At 49.0% G+C, this 18,272-nt stretch overlaps 1 protein-coding gene across 1 annotated transcript in view; it reads right to left on the reverse strand.

Annotated features, from left to right (window-relative positions):
• The window catches only part of ADAM10 (ADAM metallopeptidase domain 10), a 33,779-nt gene extending 17,988 nt beyond the window's left edge, over positions 1-15,791 (reverse strand). The window contains exons 1-4 of the mRNA XM_056865964.1: positions 15,734-15,791; positions 6,224-6,374; positions 5,682-5,800; positions 4,013-4,171 (exon numbers count right to left, since the gene is read on the reverse strand). Of these exons, the coding sequence (XP_056721942.1) occupies positions 4,013-4,171; positions 5,682-5,800; positions 6,224-6,374; positions 15,734-15,791 (487 nt within the window). The remainder of the gene's footprint in view (positions 1-4,012; positions 4,172-5,681; positions 5,801-6,223; positions 6,375-15,733) is intronic.
• Between the last annotated feature and the right edge of the window lie 2,481 nt (positions 15,792-18,272).

Below are 18,272 nucleotides of genomic sequence, written 5' to 3' on the forward strand. Positions count from 1 at the left end.
AATGGAAAGCAGGGCGGGGGAGGGGGGACGAGGACGACACACAGGGGACAGGGAGGAGGGGAACACGCAGGGGAACAACATTTTTATTCTCATTCACAAACATTTTTAGGGAAAATGTGACTGTATAGGTGTGTCGCCTTGTCCTGACTGCATCACACTAAGAGAGGGAAAACACAGAGGAGCAGCGAAATAAATCTCAACCGAGTTCAAAGCTCTACCACAGCCACCAGGAAATCTACCGGATGTCGTCCGTTCTACGCTGAATTAGGTTAATGTCTTCTGTTCATTTCCTGGCACATATTTGGAAACAATGACACAGCATCACAAACAGAAACTGCCTGTAAACAAAACTTCCTTTTAAAAAGTAAAACTGGGGTGAAAAGAAGGGGAACAGAACCCAGTGACATTTTTTTTGGGTTTTTTAAAAGTAAGTCTAAGGTCTGAAGGAAGTACGGACGTCAGACTGAAAAGCCACCACTAGCTTAGCTAGCTTGGGCCGAGGGGTGAGGAATCAATTCAATCTCCAAAATACCATCTCAGCTTCAATCTGCGTGCTGGTCCAGAGATAACTGACTCCAGCTTCTGATCTTAACATATAATCAAAGGTGAGTCAAGGGGGCTCTTCTAGGGTAAATCAAAGGGGAAAACGCTACTTCCAAGCCCCATTTTCCGCTACTGTTTAATGCCTTCGCACCCACCGCATGCAGTATGCTCAGCCTTTGATTTCTTGCAAAACGTACCTGCGGCCACCAACCAAGCCATGATTCATCTAAGGCAGATTTCTGCGTTTCACGACTTAGCTTATTAGCACTGCCCAAGCAGTGGCTAAACCAAGGTAACTCCTGCATGCCAGCATGGAAAGAGCTGTGTAACTTAATTAGAATCATTAAGAGCAGCAGCAATGAACTATGAGCTATGACGGGGGGGTGCATTGGGGGCTCCCATCTCCCCTGGGTCGTGAAGTGGCCTCAGGGCAAACCAACTTCCTCACCCACAGCTTCCCCCCCCCGATCTGCAGTATGGAGATGATCCTTACTGACCTACCTTACAAAGATGTTGTGAGGGTTACAAGGTAATGTATGTGAATGGCTTTGAACACTGTTAAGTGCTGTGCAAATGCTGCTGCCCCTTCCAGAAAATGGGCCTTAAATGAGACCCCAAACCAATTCACTATCTAGTGAAAATGTTAATAATAGGGATGCCTTCCCCAGTTGCCCCCCCTTCTCCCCTGCACAAAGCGCTGCCCAGGAAGAGAACGAGCTGATCCTCCCTTGCAAAGCCAGCTTTTGTTTACGTTCTTAATAAGACTTCATTTTGCATTGTTGTTCCTGAAAGCTGTTAAGAAACCTCTTTCTTAAAACCGGGAGACAGGCAAACAACCCCCCACTTCTTTATCCCAAGCAGTCTTTTGGGGAGATGGTGGCCCTGTTACCTGCCCACAGCAGAAAGACTTCTCAAATATGGGGACAGACACCTTTTTACAAGCATCCATTTAATTCCAGTATCAACATGCACACCCCATAAATTTAATTTTCTTGCTTAATAAACTGCAAACACCAGTTTGGGGAGGCCTCTTTGTGTAAATCTAGCGAGTTCTTTTGTCAGTAGTGTCAAGACAGAAATTGTGTTGCGCGAAGCGACCTCTCCTTCCCATCCGACCCACTACCAAGCACCCACGCGGCTGAGAGTCAGGGAGCAGGAGGGTACAGAGTGGTAGACTAGGTGGGGCGGGGGTTCCAACCTCCCCTCTGCCACGAAGCTCTGGGTTACCGTGGGCCAGCCACACATGCTCAGCCTCACAGGGGGGTTTGAAGATAAAATGGGGAAGAGAGAACCATAGACACCACCCTGAGCTACCTGGAGGAAGGGTATCTATCATAAGAGGGTACGAGGTAGCCGGTGGCAGCCAAGCTTCTGGAAAGAGCTGTTGTGACTGCTTGAGGTGTCATTCCAATGCTCAGAAAGAGCAGAGAGAATGCGGACCAATTTCAGAGAGAGGAGGAGGAGGAGTCAGTTTGTTGGGGATTATTATTCCACACAGACTCTGGCAATAGCAGTATTATGAGGCCAACTAGGATAAGATTCTGGTAGACTGGGAAGAAAAGCAACAGGGAGTCCAGACGCAAGGTAGCCAAAGGGTAGAGAACAGGCAACAGAAGAGGAACTCAGGACAAGTGCAGAAAGAAAACAAGAAAGGGGGGGAGTGAATTTTAACATACTGCTTTCAACAGGCCAGCTTTCGGCTGCCAGCTTATAGCATTACCAGAAAGCTCTTGCTCATTCTAGCCAGCACAGCATTTCCTGGCCACTCTCCTTCCCTTGAGGCAAGCCATGACCCCCACGTCCAAAGCTAGCCTTCCCTTCCCTGTGTACCCACTGGCTGTTTGCACAGGGCCCGAAACAAACTAAGCTGGCCAGCAACCAAAGCTCCACCTCCCTCATAAACACTGGTGCCAACAGAGAAGATCAGGTGATTAGAAAAAACAAGAAGAAGCCAGAGATGGAGCTGAGAGCGGAGCTGAGAGCAGAGAAAAGACGGGAAAGTTTTATCACTTTGGAATGCTTCAGAGACTTGCAGGCATAATTCACTGACACTGCTGACTTAAATTAATTCCAAGCTACATAGGACATTTAGAGTATATTTTTGAAGAAACTGTTGCCTGCCCTGTGTTATTATGTTTACCACCACTAATTACTACCGAAGGGCAAGCTAGGCCTTCAAACTTCAAACCCACATTCAGTGATTGTTGTGAGGTCATTCTGCACAGTTGCACCCGTCCCCCATAATTCTCTGATGCTCTGAAGAAAGGAGGCAAGCTGAACTTCACCACCCCCAGATTATGTAGTCCACCAGGCGCTGAGCCGTGCCTGCCCACCATCAGGATTGTGAACGGATAAGCCGTCCACCCTTTCAATGCTTGCAGGAGTAGGGATTCCAATCCCCTGTAGTGACTGCGAGCATGAAGTCACCAGCTGGCAGTTCTTCTGGGCTAATTAACACCGAGGATGAGGTTGTGATCTTGGGTTAAGTGACTAAGATGATCATCCTCCATCTATCCCCAGAACAGGCGTTTGCATCAGCCTGGAAGCCAGAGCCCCCCCGCCCCCGGGAGCAGTAGCACATGACCACGGGTCAGTACCTGGATCGGGTGCACTCTTTGGAAGCAGCGACTCAGTGGGAGAGAGTCTGCTTGGCATGCAGAAGGTCCCAGGTTCAATCCCCGGCATCTCCAGTTAAAGGGGCTAGGCAAGTAGGTGATGTGAAAGACCCCTGCCTGAGACCCTGGAGAGCCGCTGCCGGTCTGAGTAGACAATACTGATTTTGATGGACTGAGGGTCTGATTCAGTATAAGGCAGCTTCATGTGTTCATGTGACTCACGCATGTCAGAGTGTACAGGGAGACGTACTAAACTGGGTAAAAAGCCGGCATGGAACCCATGAGATGGCAGTTCTTCAGGGTTAACTAACACAGAGGACAAGGTCTGATCTTGGGTTAAGTAAAACTCTTTGTGGGCGCCTAACAAAGCAATCACACTACGCACACAGAGCCATCCTGGGCAGCCATGGGAGAAGGATGGATCTCACTCGTTTTCTTCGTAGCCCTTTCCCTCCCTCGGTTAGCAATTCAGCCACCATCTGAACTCCTCCTGTCAAATGCGAAGTTTCCTTTTCTGCCTCTGTCCCTTAAATTTAATGCTTCTTTATATTGTAAGCATTCAGGCTAGAACCTGATCAATTTCATCCCCATAGAGTACACCCAGTACAGAATAGTATTTTTTTGGCTAAAATGTTTTATACAACACTTTGATCAACGTCAAAGTCTCTCAAAGGAGGCCAACGAGATGGCGCTTTTGTGAAATCTTATAAAAACATTACATGCTCCAACCTAGCCTGAGAGCCAGCTGTACTTGAAAGATGATGGACGATTCTGAAAGGAGAAATGACCTCTGTGTCATCTTCTAGCACTTGGTTCACGCATTTTCACTGGAACAACAGAATGGAAGCACTTACTAATATCATCTTCATGATACATGACGGAGTGAAAAGGCAGGGCTCTGTCCTTGATATATCTTTCGGCTGGCTCGATGTAAAAAGTACCAGTGTGAGTCCGGATGAATCCTTCAAATCTTCCATCAATAACAGATCCATGGGTAAAGCTTCCCTGTTCACCTATTGGGGGAAAAAAAGCACGTAGAATTTATGGAAAGAGATGTGTATTGCCAACTAGGAAAAGAGATGTGTGCTGCCAATTCTTGTTTATACACATTAAGCACCAATTAAGCAGGCATCCTGAGACAGCCTGGCAGACAGTCGGTGCCCACGCAGCTGACCGCTTGCCCGCCTTCTCCCTCAGCCACCACTTACGGAGCTCTGTCCACAGCAGGAGCAAGCACTGGGGAACTAGCAGCGCCTCCAGAACTCATGTGTTAAACACTGCCTGACCCTGAAAGGAATGTTCACAAACCAGCTTGCTATAAAACCTTTTCTACAGACCTTGTAAAAAAACCCCAAAGGATTATCACAAATCTAACACCTGAAAATAATGGTTCTGGTGGCCTGCCTTGCTGAAGTCGATTATTACTTTTAGCAGGAGGCAAATGGCCAGGAAAACACCACACAATTATGCACACAATGGCAGCTGGCGCCAGGAATAAGAGCCGTGTTAAGAAACAGTTAACATCCTGTTAGCAGCAAGCTAGGATTTAGCTTGTTCATTTAAGTTCCTATTTAAATCAGGAAACAACTTATTTACCTTTTTTCATTAAAAATACCATACACAGTTGCTGAATATATACATTTTTGTTAATAAAGGTTAATGTAAAAAAACAGATTTCTGCACACATGCTAGCCAAACCTTCTATTCCAAAAGGCCACACCACTAGTGCCAAATACCCAGAACTGGGTTTATGGACGATCTACTTATCAGATAAAACAAGCATCTCTTAACACACAAAGTATCGTGGGATCCTCCAACTACAACTCAGCTTTGTGGCTGTTGAAATGATGCGCAACTGCAGAATGTCACAGGTGCTTTTCTCACCAGTGGCTGGCCATGGCCAGTTGCTTCTGGGGCCAGATCTCCTCTGCTGATTGGTGGGGTAACCACAGCATGGCCAGAAGCTCAAAGAGCATTTTGCTCTAAAATCAACATGGATGATCACATTTGTTTTTTTAGCTCTGACCAGCTGTTACAGACACACTGGCTATAAAACTGCCAGTGAAAATGGAGGGACTTGGGCTCTGGGGCCAGGGCCTATGTTCTCAATATCCCCCCCAAATCTGGCACCCTCAAATTCTTGCATGCCACGCTCTCTCAAGTTTTTGTGCTTTTCGGCACAATAGCAATCAAATTTTTTACCATCACAATCACCATAAATATGTCAACGTGGGGGAAATTGTTAACCTGTCTATACAAGAATTATTAGATCTTTGCACCAACTAAAAAAACGTGTTGAAAGGAGATTAAAGAATCCATGAAACAGATATGACAGGAGGAAAAACCTGAAAGTTTAAATTCACATTGTTGGCAACAACCAGGTTTTTAGGTTGACTTTCCAACACCATGTCAGTTACTGAAAGATGATCTACTACCCGTATCACAAGAACATTAAAGTCTATGCACCATCACTATTTCCAAGTAACAGCATTTTAAAATTAAATTCAGGACCACTGAACTTACCATAAATGTGCCCCGTATAAATGTGAGAGGTATCATAATCAAGTACTTTATTGGACATCTCTAGTTTGAAGTCATCACTAAAGAGGGACATGTCTCTCTTCATTCTAAGGTTAAAATGTCTGTGAAGGAAAGGTGAAAGAGAGCTTGGCAACATCTGCATTAAAGACCAATCTTTTTTCTCCATTGCCTGCGCACCCTGTGACAATATGCCATGGCTGAACACTTTGGTTTCTTGAACAGATTAAAAAAAGCAGCTTCACACAGAAAGGTTGCATTGCAAGCTAACATGAATGCGCTGGCAAGAAGAGGGAGAACAGAAATGCATCACGGAAATAAACAAAGCAGGGGGAGAGATGCAAAGGTTGGCATGGTCCTGTACTTGGGACATCACATATAACAAAAAGCCCCAAGGAATTCATTAGGTGAGAAAAGCCCACTTTCAGATCCTAACTAAAACAGTATGCTACATTTTACTGTTCATTTATATTTCACTGATATGCCTGAATACAGAGTAAAAAACAAAACAAAAAAAAACTATTTACCTTCCATGAGCATGAAAATCTAAGCGCAAAAATTGGTCTTCATGAGAAACTGCTCTTTTGGCACGCTGGTGTTTTTGGTGTAATGAATCCACATCGTATGACAATCCTTCGTAATGTCTTACATGTTTATTTAAAGGGTTTCCGTACTGACCTGTGAATAAAACAAGGTATTGATACGTCAGACACATTGATACTTCCAGGGACGGGGGGGGGGGGGGGAATGTGTATTTGTTTTCATTCTGCATTAAGCGGACTGCTTACAAGAGTGAAGGTTTTTGAATGCTGAATCTACACACCTTTAAAATGAAACACAAAACTCAGTATTTGATGGTGCTGCCGTCTGAACCCCTTTTCTACTTTTTTTTGGCAACAGAAAACAAGAATCGTATTGTAATATGAAACGTTCGTTTTGATTTGAATCTCGTGCTCAGTACTTTTTATTCCATCATAAACTATTACTGACTTCGATCCCAATCACCATGAGTTTCAAACTAAAAAAAACATGAAGTGCTTTTCAAATGACCCTCAGACCAACTTGTGCTCCTTAGGGAAGGGAGTTTTCAAGCAAATCTGAAAATCCTGCATGGGGTAATGGCTAAATTGGATGGAAGAGAGAAAAATCCCCAATCAGGGCTAAAGCCTGCAGAGGAGCCCTGGCCAGCCGTTGGACTTTTTCACTAAGTCAGGCTAAACTACTGAATACCCTGTTGCTGTTATTCTAAAACAAAGTTTCCCTCTGACAATATTCAGACTTTTCCACATTTCTTCCCAGCTTGCATACAATAGCGTACCTTATCATAAGAATTAACCCCACTGGGAAAAAAGGCATAGCAAAATTATTTGACAAGAAGAATGCCTAACCAGAGGGTGGGAGAACATGAATTCCGAGAGACGAATCATGACTCAGAACAAAAGCAACTGAACAACGGAGAGGCTATTTAGCACTGAATATTTGGAGCTTATGGCGAATATCAACTATGGGACAAGATGGCTGGATACAGCCAGGAAGCAAAGTTCACATAAAAGCGCATGCTTCATTGGATGAGTATTGATCCAAACACAAGAGCCCTTCAGAAGATAACAAAGCTTGACCGAACATGTGCGCGTCCATCTATTTACAGTACAGGCCGAGAGAACCCATTCTTTCCCTGCCAAAACTGAAGTATGCTCTGAGTCATTAACAGTGTCGGTAGCAGGAAGCGAGAACTGGAGGGTTTGGGGGGGGTGTTTGTTGCAAAACTGTGACCAGTCATTGCTTGAGGCAGTGTGGCAGCCAGCTGAGCGCATGATTGCCCGGTGTCAGGGAAGCCTTCTTCCCTGATTGCTCTCCCAGCACATGGGTCCAGACAGATGCAAGTGCTACAAGGAACGCAGCTCCCAATCCTTGGAGTTTAGCTCCGGGTCAGAAGGAGCTGCCAGGCTGAAAGGTCCAAAGGGGCCAGGCCTTCGCAGTGAGTTGCAGGGCTGCTGTTGACGGCCGTTTCTTGAAGCGGCAACATACAGGGATCACTCTGGGCTGTTTGGCACCGCGATGAACCAAGCGGTCAATCGCAGCACACCTGATATTCTCCCCAGCTCAACAGCACAGCGAACTCAGACATGCACAGACAAGCAGAAACCAGAATCACAGCAGCTCACGGAATGAAGACAGCTGGGGAAAGACTGGTGAAATGGTTTCACCGATGACTCTTAAATATGAATTACTGGCACTGCATTTCACTTCTCTAAGGAAATATGATATTTGTTTCTACATCTGTGGGGATCACATATTTCTAAGCCCAGACAGCAAAGCCGTTATTTGTTATTAACTACAATACTGATGGTTTCTGCCTTGAGCTTGTTTTATTTTTCCTACTTGCCAACAGGCGACAATATATGCTTAGGTGTTTGAAGGCACAAAGGCTTGCAGCAACATCCATCAATGTGTACAACTGTAATTATTCATTGAATAAACAGTGAGTAATGTCTGCTTTTACTTCATAAATATAACATGCAGTACTGTTATGTACAGCTAAGATATGCAAAATACATTTCATAATCTTCAGTTTTGCAAGGCGAAGATGCGTGTGTGTCAATTTTGCAGCAGCTTTGTTTTTGGCATCTACTCTGTTTTATTTTATTCATTTTAATTGGGTTTTTAATATTGAACAGCCAAGTCTCAAGTAGAATCTATCCAGAGACGGTCTTATCATGTCCTGATAGAGATGTAGCCGTTAGGGCACGCTGTTTGCAAACACAGAAGGTAAGATGAGTTTGCTTTAATTATATTTCATTATAGTTAGTATATTGTGTGATTATACAGTTGGTTTGTATTTTGGAATGTTATATTTTTAGTTGAAGAAGTGCCTGTGAATGAAACGACCTGGTCTGGGGCATCTGTCGTCCTTCTTCACTGACGGGTCGTATCACTGACATTGTTTATTAAAGATAATAACCAGCACTTTGAACTAAACCTGGAAACAAAATGAAAGCCAATGCAACTACTTGAGAACTAGCATTGTATGCTTAAAAATTGCCTGCTGGAGTAGGTCAACAAGCAGCTGCCTTTTGCACCATTTGTCTTCAATGGCAGCCCTGTGCACAGTGCATTACAGTAGTCAAGCCCAGAGGTTACTGATTCATGTATCGGCATGGAAAAATAAGCCTCTCCTAGGAAGGGCAAAAAGCTCCATTCAGGATGGAGGGGGGAAAGCACGATTAAGACAAGGAAGCAATTTGTTTTATCAACTTGTGTTGATAAAGATACTGAAACCAACAATCTGTAAGATTCCCTTCCCCACCAAAACACCTGGCTTCCCTTCCAGCATCACATCTGATTAGTCTGGTTTTAATTTCAGCTTCTTCACCCTCATCCACTGGACCTTGGCTTTAAAAGAATGGCTTTACTTGCAGCTTTATTCTCTTCATCTCATGCAGACAAAATGAAAACAGCAGTCATCTGCTGTGGAGGAACAAGCATGTCCTCATCCTCCAGCCTGTATCGTAGGTCTCAAGTGTAGGCACCTGCCAGGCACCACCCGTACAATCCTTCCACCACACAGATGTGAGAGACGCGTGACAGGAAGGAAAGGAGGCAAAACAAGACTTTCCTTTGCAGTCCCCTCCTCCTTGGTAGATGATGCACAATGCAACTGGTGGATGAGTGGCATGCCCTGGGACCAGTGGGAGGCGAACTGTGGAAAGCAATGTTGCGCATACATACACGCCTCTTCCCGACAAAGCTTCCATTTTGCAGCTACTGCCTGTTCACAGAAGGTGTTTCAGAAGGATGTGTGCTTGGAACACTCCAGCCCCAGTGCTTGGTCTCCAACATGCTGCAGCTTGAATGCCACAGTCCAGTGGAGAGGAGGACCGGCACCCAGAAGAGACGGGGGATCCATTACAGAGCTGCTCTGGGTCAATATGGCAGTCCCAAACGACCCGTTCTGCTGGAAAACTTTATGCAACTCTTAGCGTTTGAGGGGATGGTTGAGGATTTTAACAACTCAAGGTGGGAATCATTTTGTCTACCCATTTCATACCAGAGATTCTAAACTGCTTGAAAATACTTAAATTGAAACTCAGGTGTAAGATGTGAAGCACACATCAGATGTTCAGGTACAATTGAACAACCCCTCCCCCCTGTATTTTGACAAATCCCTACTTTGACAACCTGGAACAAACCTCAGGGCAGGTATGGAAATGCTTCTTTATCCTTTCCAAGGCCAAAACTGTAATTAGAAAGCCTAACAGAATAACCAGAAATTCAGCTACTATCAGGTGAAAACACAGTAACTGTACAAAATGTACAAACACAGACTAATATGACTCAGAGGGGGGAAAGGTATCTTGTCAGCAACACCGATACTCAACTCTTTACCCAAAAGATGAAAAGCTTATTAGTTTGCCTTAACTACTATAGCTTCCCACTGTGTTATAGTTTTCTACAACAATTTGCAGAAGACTCCTCGCAGTTCAAAGTTACGAGAACTTGCTCATTAGTTCCCTCAACCTGGCACTCAGAATCATATAACATTTCTACCTATTAGGACTACATAAACGATTTGGTAAAGAATGTCACATTCTTTCATGTTCAGCGGCAGTATGTAGCAATCACATTAACTGTACAGCAGACAACCTGACATAGATTACTTTTCTCTTCCGCATCTGCTACACAAATGACCACCAGAGAGAGATTTCTGCCTGAGCAGAAACATTCCACTAGCGATTGGGGAAGTGTTAATTCTCAGCAACTTCCTGATAGTCAAACCACAGAGGCCCCCATACTAGTGAGAATGCCCAGGATTCACTTAAAGCCACCCAGCTGAGTTGTGATTTGAACCACCGACTTCCAGCACGGAGCTTATACTCCTGACTGCTTATGCCAGTCCTTCCTTCAGATCCGAAGTAACACACACGAGATGGAAGCCGCAGCTGCCTGACTTCCTACTGAGGAGACTCAAAAGGGTTTATCCTTTGTGCACAGGGGTCCACCACAGTTAAGAAGCTACAGAGGAATTTTTAAAAAGAACCATTTCACACACACCCTACATATTCTGGGAGACATTCTGAAATGGAGTCTTTAATATTGCCCTGAACATCCTCATACCAAGTAAGTAAAGAAGAAAATTTTGAATTGGTTAAATGTAACAACACTGCCTATGCTATAACAGCCTGGACTAGCACTTAGTTGCAGATTCTAAAAAGCAACAATACAATTTTTCAACAGCGCAGGAGCTTTCTGAAGTGCTCAAAGTATACACATGAAAAAGCATTCCCTGCTTTTGAACATAATGTTAGCAAAAAGAAACCAGATTGTCTAAAACAAAGCATGCAGGCAAGAACAGTTTAAATACCAACCTCAAGTGTACCAGAATCCTCAAGTTCAGTGTCAGCAGTCACAGAACTCGGTGCAGGGAGAAAACAGAAAACCTAGCAACCCTCGGAGACAGCCAACAAGAAACAGGGCTCCTACAACGTTTTGTCCCCAATGTCCAGCATTAATAGATTCCGATACTTAAGATCACGAGGGCACCTTCGTTCCCCACCTGCAACCTTGCCCGTCGATGAAAGAATGCCCAAGCAGCTGGATCGCATTACTAACAGTATGGCTGAAAGTTAGGCAAAGCTTCCGTGCAGAGTTCAAACTCGGGAAACGCTCCCAACAAAGAACCGTTTTATCTTGAAAGCTCGCAGGTGCTTTAGGCGTCAGCATCCGCCAGCCTCAAAAGCGACGCAATCTCCTCACATTCTTTGTGGAGAACAACACACAGAACCCTTTTCAAGCGAAACAGATCTAAGACGCCGCACGCCGCACTGGAACACATCATGTTCCAAGTAACGTAATGCCCAACGAGGGCTGCCGTTGCAATGGCAACCCGGCTCACTGACCCCGGCTGCACAACCAACGCCAAGAATTGAAATCAAACTTTTCTCAGCTTTGTGATAACTCTTCTAGACAACGGCACATTTCCAGCAAGCATGGCGTAGTGGTTAAGAGCAGTGGTTTGGAGCGGTGGAGTCTGATCTGGAGAACCGGGTTTGATTTCCCCATTCCTCCACACGAGCGGCAGAGGCTAATCTGGTGAACTGGATTTGTTCCCCCACTTCTACACATGAAGCCACCTGGGTGACTTTGAGCTAGTCACAGCTTTCTCAGCCCCACCTACCTCCCAGGGTGTCTGTTGTGGGGAAGGGAAGGTGATTGTAAGCCGGTTTGATTCTGCCTCAAGTGGTAGAGAAAGTAGGCATATAAAAACCAACTCTCCTCCTTCTTCTTCACCTTATATGTTATGTACTTTAACTAGGTCCTATTTGATTCAACACAGGGTTCCAGTATTTAGTCCCGCTCCAAAGTAGCAATGCCCAACAGAAATGGTAAACACGCACACAAAAGCTGCAATAATTGATTTTTTGTTATAGGAACAGCAGGTTACATGCGAATCTATATTAGCAAGCACGGTGACATTGAGCCTGCTGCGCCGTCCTCCCTACTTATAACCCCTCTAGCATACGTCACACTGACCTAACAAGAGTTTCAGTCCTTAAGGATGGGACTTCAAAATTCACATTGGGGGACGAAAAGTTGATGCTTAATGCACTTAAGCCAGCCATTCTCGAACATTAAAATCAAACTGACCTCACAGAACAAAATGGATGCCCGCTAGACCAAAACCTTTAGCGCTATTGCCGATGTTGACAGAGAGCACAACAAATACATATCAATACCCTTACGGTGCAATCCTAAGCAGAGTTGCGCTCAAAGCCCAGTCCTCTGCTTAGAAGCCTCAGACTCAGTCTGTTTAATGGGCATATTTATTTAAAAGCACGCCCTGCTCAGTTCAAGGGGACTACCCTCATGTGGGCACAGGACAGCCGCCTGGTCGGAACAGATTCTTTGCTACGTGTACAGTATTCTATGAACAAGATCTCTCTAACTCCCAAAGGCTTCTGCGGGGTCTTTGCAAATGCATACAGGAGCTTGCCTTTAAATAGAAACTTTCCAAGTTCAGCTTCTTAACGGAAACCGAGTACGTAACACTGGTTACATAAAAACAGGCTGACCTCCCACTTACCCACAGAATTTAACAAAACTTCTTTTGATCTTCTATGCAATTGTTTTGAACTAGCTTCAGATTTCTTTGTCACAAACTTCCCACAAAACCAGGCTTCACACACACACAAACACACCCCAGTAACTACCGCTGGCTTATCAGTGCTTGCTTCCCCCTCTCCTCCTAGGACCTACGCCCTTCAGTGCTTCCTGATAACAGTGGTTTGCCAGCCAAGCTGTGTTACTCATCAAAACGTGCACACTAACAAGTATATTAAGACCCTGTGCTGAGACCACACCTTGTTGCCTGCTGGAGTACAAAGGGTTTCGGTGTGTCATGAGGGATCCCGTACACAGCAACATCCTGGGTCCAAACGGTGTAGAAAGAACACCACCGAACCAGGATGCCACCCCATGCATCAGAAAAAAAGCCATCGGCCTGAGGGCAGCCTGAGACTTATAAATTGGGCAGCTGTGATCTAGACATGTGCAAGATGGGCGTAATGGTTCGAAGACTGGCGAGAGCCAAGTTCAAGTCCACGCTCAATCATGAAGCTCACTGATCCTCCCTCAGCCTCATTCAGCTCACAGGGTTGTTGGGAGAGTTAGGTGGAAGAGGCATCGCCGCTGTACTCCAGGGGTCTGGGTGTAAAAACTTAACAGGGAACCGCAACGGTATCCGTACCTGCCCATTTACACAGGGCTTTGAGTTCATCTGGAGCAAAATCAGTGCTCCTAGTTCTCACCATCTGACCCTGAGCATTCCAGTCAGAACATCCAGCGGCTGGCTAGAAGTGTCTGCTCTATGCTCGGGGTGGCGTTACACCACCCTTTCAAATCCAAGCTGTGCCTCCAATGATCTGGGCCGCCCATGAAGAGGGGGCCAACCTGGGCTGCTGGAAAAGACCTCTCTTCCAGGCAAGGCCTCCCTCCTCCTTTGTATGCCTGGGAATTCCAGATCACCGGCCGCTTCTTCCAGGTGTGTGCGCTTATGTATGATTGTTTTGGAGAGTGTCGATCTGCAGTAGGAGCCAGATTCAAGTCCAGGAGCACCTTAGAGAACAGGATTTTGGGGGGTGGGTGCGCCAAAGAGTCCGGGTTTTGGGGGATCAGGTGCACATGAAGCTGCCTTATACTGAATCAGCCCCCCCCTTGGTCCATCAAAGTCAGTATGGTCTGCACAGACCAGCAGCTGCTCTCCAGGGTCTCAGGCAGAGGTCTTTCGCATCACCTACTTGCCAAGTCCCTTTAACTGGAGATGCCACTGGGGATTGAACCTGGGACCTTCTGCATGCCAAGCAGATGCTCTACCACTGAACCACAGCCCCTCCCCAAAGGAATATGTTGTCCCCTCTTGACCACATAAAGCTGCCTTCTACTGAATCAGACCCCCCTTGGTCCATCAAAGTCAGTACTGTCTACTGAGACTGGCAGCGGCTCTCCAGGGGCTCAGGTAGAGAGGTCTTTCACATCACCTTTAACTGGAGATGCCAGTGGGGATTGAACCTGAGACCTCCTGCATGCCAAGCAGAGGCTGTACCACTGAGCTCTACAGCCCCTTCCCCATTATGCACATATCTAGGTGCAAGTGGGAAGGGAGAGGCCTCTGAGCCCTCCTGTCCAGGGCAGCAGGTGGGGGTGATTGGGTTTGCAGAGAAAGGACCTCTTCTTCTCTGGGCCCCTTCTTCTTCTCTGCAGAACCCCATTGGCCCCACCCACCGGCTGGGGCAGGAGGGCTTGGAGGCCTCTCCCTTCCCACTTGCACCTAGATATGTGCAAGAGTGGCGTAATGGGGAAGAGGCTGTAGAGCTCAGTGGTACTGCCTTTGCTTGGCATGCAGGAGGTCCCAGGTTCAATCTCTGGCATCTCCAGTTCAAGGGCCCAGGCAGGGAGGGGATGTGAAAGACCCTTTTCTGCCTGAGACCCTGGAGAGCTGCTGCCAGTCTGAGTAGACAATACTGAGTTGGATGGTCCAAGGGTGTGTGTGTGTCTGATTCATTAGAAAGAAGCTTCATGTGTTTGTGTGTATTTTGGAGGGGGCTGTGAGCTCAGTGGCGGAGCCTCTGCTCGGCATGCAGGAGGTCCCAGGTTCAATCCCCAGCGGCATCTCCAGTTAAAGAGACCAGGCAAGTAGGCAATGTGAAAGACCTCAGCCTGAGACCCTGGAGAGCCCTGGGGAGGGGGCTGTGAGCTCAGTGGCGAAGCCTCTGCTGGGCATGCAGGAGGGTCCCAGGTTCAATCCCCAGCGGCATCTCCAGTTCAAGGGACTAGGCAAGTAGGTGATGGGAAAGACCCCTGCCTGAGAGCCTTGGAGAGGGGCCGTGGCTCAGTGGCACAGCACCTGCTGGGCATGCAGAAGGTCCCAGGTTCAATCTCAATGGCATCTCCAGTTAAAGGGACCAGGCAGGGAGGGGAGGGGAGGGGAGGGGAAAGACCCTTTTGTGCCTGAGACCCTGGAGAGCCGCTGCCCGTCTGAGTAGACAAGACTGACTTGGGTGGACCGAGGGGGGCGGTCTGGTTCAGCAGCAGAAGGCAGCTTCCCGAGGAGGGGCCCGTGGCTCAGTGGCAGAGGCTCTGCTTGGGCATAGCAGGAGGCCCCCGGCTCAGTCCCCGCGGGGCGCCTCCGCTCCCCCCCCCACCGCCCCTGGCCCAGGCGAGCCCGGGACTCCCCACCCCCCACTCGCTGCACGGAGGCCAGGCCAGGCCGGGCGGGGGAGGCGGGCGGAGAGCGAGGCCGGATCCCGCCGCCGGGCCCTCCCCCCCTCCCTCCCGGCCTCCGTGCAGCGGGGATCTCCGAGGGGGAAGTGGGAGAGGGAAGAAAGGGAGGTGGGGGTGGGGGAGGCCTGAGGGGGAGACACCGCCTTCGCCCGCGGGGGGGTGGGTGGGGGAGGGGAGCCCCTTCTGAGGAGAGAGACCCCCCCTCCCTCCCTCCCTTCCCGCCCGGCTGAGGGAGGGAGCCAGGCCGCGGGTCCGCTTACCTCCGGCGCCGGCCGCCCAGGAGCCCAGCAGCAGCAGGAGCCGCCCCAGCACCACCATCTTCGACCCCCGGCCCAGGCCTCCTGCCGCCTGCCGCCTCAGCCCCAGCCCAGGCCGGCCGCCTCGCGCTCCCTCGCCGCCTCCTACCCACAAAGCATCCGCCCCGGGGGGGGGGAGGAGGGCCGGGGGCGGGCGGGCGTCTCCCTCGCTCTGCCGCCTCAGCCTTCTCCGCCGGGCCCGGGCCGCCGCCAAAGTACCTCAGCGAGGGCCCCGCTCCGGCTGAGGCGCGCCCCCGCCTCGCGCGCGCGCGCACCCCCCTCCCTCGCTCCCTCCGCTCTTTCTTCCCACGGTGCGCGCGCGCGCACGCCCTGCCTCCCCGGGGCAGCCGCGGCAGAGCGACGCCAGGCGGGGGAGGGCGGGGCGACGGCGACGAGGCCCCGCCCCCCGCCTTGTCTGTCTGTCAGCCCCGCGCGAGCGCGCCCTCCTCCCCCTCCGTCGCGCCGCAGCCAACCCCGGCCGACCCAGCCGAGGCCCCGCCCTCCTCGTCACGTGCCGCCCTCCACCCCGGGTTGTTGTTGTTTTCGTCGCGCGTGCGCAGGAGCTCCCCGTGGGGGGGGGTTTCCTGGGGTGGTGGAGTGACCTGGGTGTGCGTGTGAGCGGGGCTTTGGCCGCGTGGTTGCACGCAGGGCGCTTCCGCAGAAGCACAGCTGGAGTCGCGTCCAAGAGGCCCCAGTTAGTCCAGGTAGCTGTGAATGCCCTGCCTTGTGCAATGGGTTGGACTAGATGGCCTTGGTGGGCCCTTCCAAGTCTAGGATTCTATGAGGGCACCTTGGCCATCTTCTGGGCATGGAGTAGGGGTCACTGCGTGTGTGTGTGTGTGTGTGGGAGGTAGTTGTGAATTTCCTGCATTGTGCAGGGGGTTGGACTAGATGACCCTGGTGGTCCCTTCCAACTCCATGATTCTATGACCATCTGTCAGCAATGGTGATTCTGTGACCTTAGGCAGATGATGAGAGGGATTCTATGATTCAGAGTCAACATTCCCTTCTTCAGCGCTCTTGAGTACCGGGGCACGCATAGGATTGCAGCGTGCAAATCCCTTGCGCAAACCCTCCGAAGGCAGAGCGGCCCGCTTCAGGCTGGGGAATTCCTGGAGAGGATGGAGGTGGGGAGGGACCTCCTCATCAGGGCATAATGCCAAAGAGCCCCCTCCCCTCCAAAGCTGGCACTGTCTCCTGGGCAACTGACCTGTGTAGTTTGGAGAGGAGTTGTCATTCTGGGAGATCTCCGGGGTGCACCTGGAGGTTGGCAACCCTATTCCAAGGTGGAATGCAGACGCTGAGCCCGTTCCTGGTCACATGAGCTCAGGACTATTGGAGTAGGGGTCACTGGGGGTGTGGGGGGGGGAGGTAGTTGTGAATGTCCTGCATTGTGCAGGGGGTTGGGCTAGATGACCCTGGTGGTCCCTTCCATCTCTATGATTCTTTGACCATGTTGAATGGATGGCTGAGGGATTGTTGGCTGGCTGCCCCTGGAGGGCTCCAGTGTCCCCTTGGAAAGGCAACAGCTCCCGGATCATGTTTGGCTCTGCCTCACTGGCTTCCGGAAGAGGGGAGTGTGTTTAGAGGGAGTGAATTTTGGGGGGAGTGGGGTCCTAAATCTGTGCGAAACGAATAAGTAAATTCCATGGATTTAGTAAACAAGGCTGGCTGCCGACTGGGCTGTCAGCAAAGCTTCTGCAGCTTGGCATTTGCAAGGTGCGGGACAGCGTCTGACGCCTCTTCGTCACCAGCAGCTCTGTTTTCTCTCGGCCTGGCTCCTGTCCAGTCTCTTTGCTGATTCCACACATCCCTTCCAGGAACTCACGTGGGGCCTGAGGAACAGGAGCCACAGAGCTGGGCCTCAGCAGCTGTTGCGCCTGGCTCTGGGATGAAACTTTGGGTCTTGCGGCACAAGCAGAGATGCTCCGGGGACACCCTCACAGACTTGCCTAGCAGCTCGGTTTAGAGGGCAAGGCGGTGTTGCAGTGCCTACGATTGTGCTTTCCATCCCAAATCACTTCTTGATCATATCCGGCGTACTCCTGCTCCGTTGAATTATTCCAGGATCAATGGGTCGGCCCAGCATCAGGGCAGGACTTCCTCCTCTGTGTTGCTTAAAGTAACACCCCCCACACCTACTGTGGAATTATGCAAGGAAATCACCTGGAAATTGGTTATTAAGTGTTCTTGTTTGAGACGGCAGATCTCCTTGCAAAAGGTCAAAGCAAGATGCAAGAACAGAATAGTTCAGTCCACTCTATGAAGGCCCAATGTGAGAATTCGGATCAGTAGTGAAATAAGGGAGAGTAAGTCTGGTTTCTTCCTAGAGAAGGGCACAAAATGAATAATATGGGATCATTGCCTGCTATTAAAATCCTGTTGAGTTACATCATGCTTATTATTGGTAGTGATTTTTTTAAAAAAACTTTATTTACTTACTTTATAGCCCCCTCCAGTGGAGACCCAAAGCAGTTTACCTTGTTCTCCCCTCCTATACAAC

The sequence above is a fragment of the Euleptes europaea genome, chromosome 20, assembly GCF_029931775.1.
Source record: "Euleptes europaea isolate rEulEur1 chromosome 20, rEulEur1.hap1, whole genome shotgun sequence".
In the NCBI taxonomy this organism is placed as follows: Eukaryota; Metazoa; Chordata; class Lepidosauria; order Squamata; family Sphaerodactylidae; genus Euleptes; species Euleptes europaea.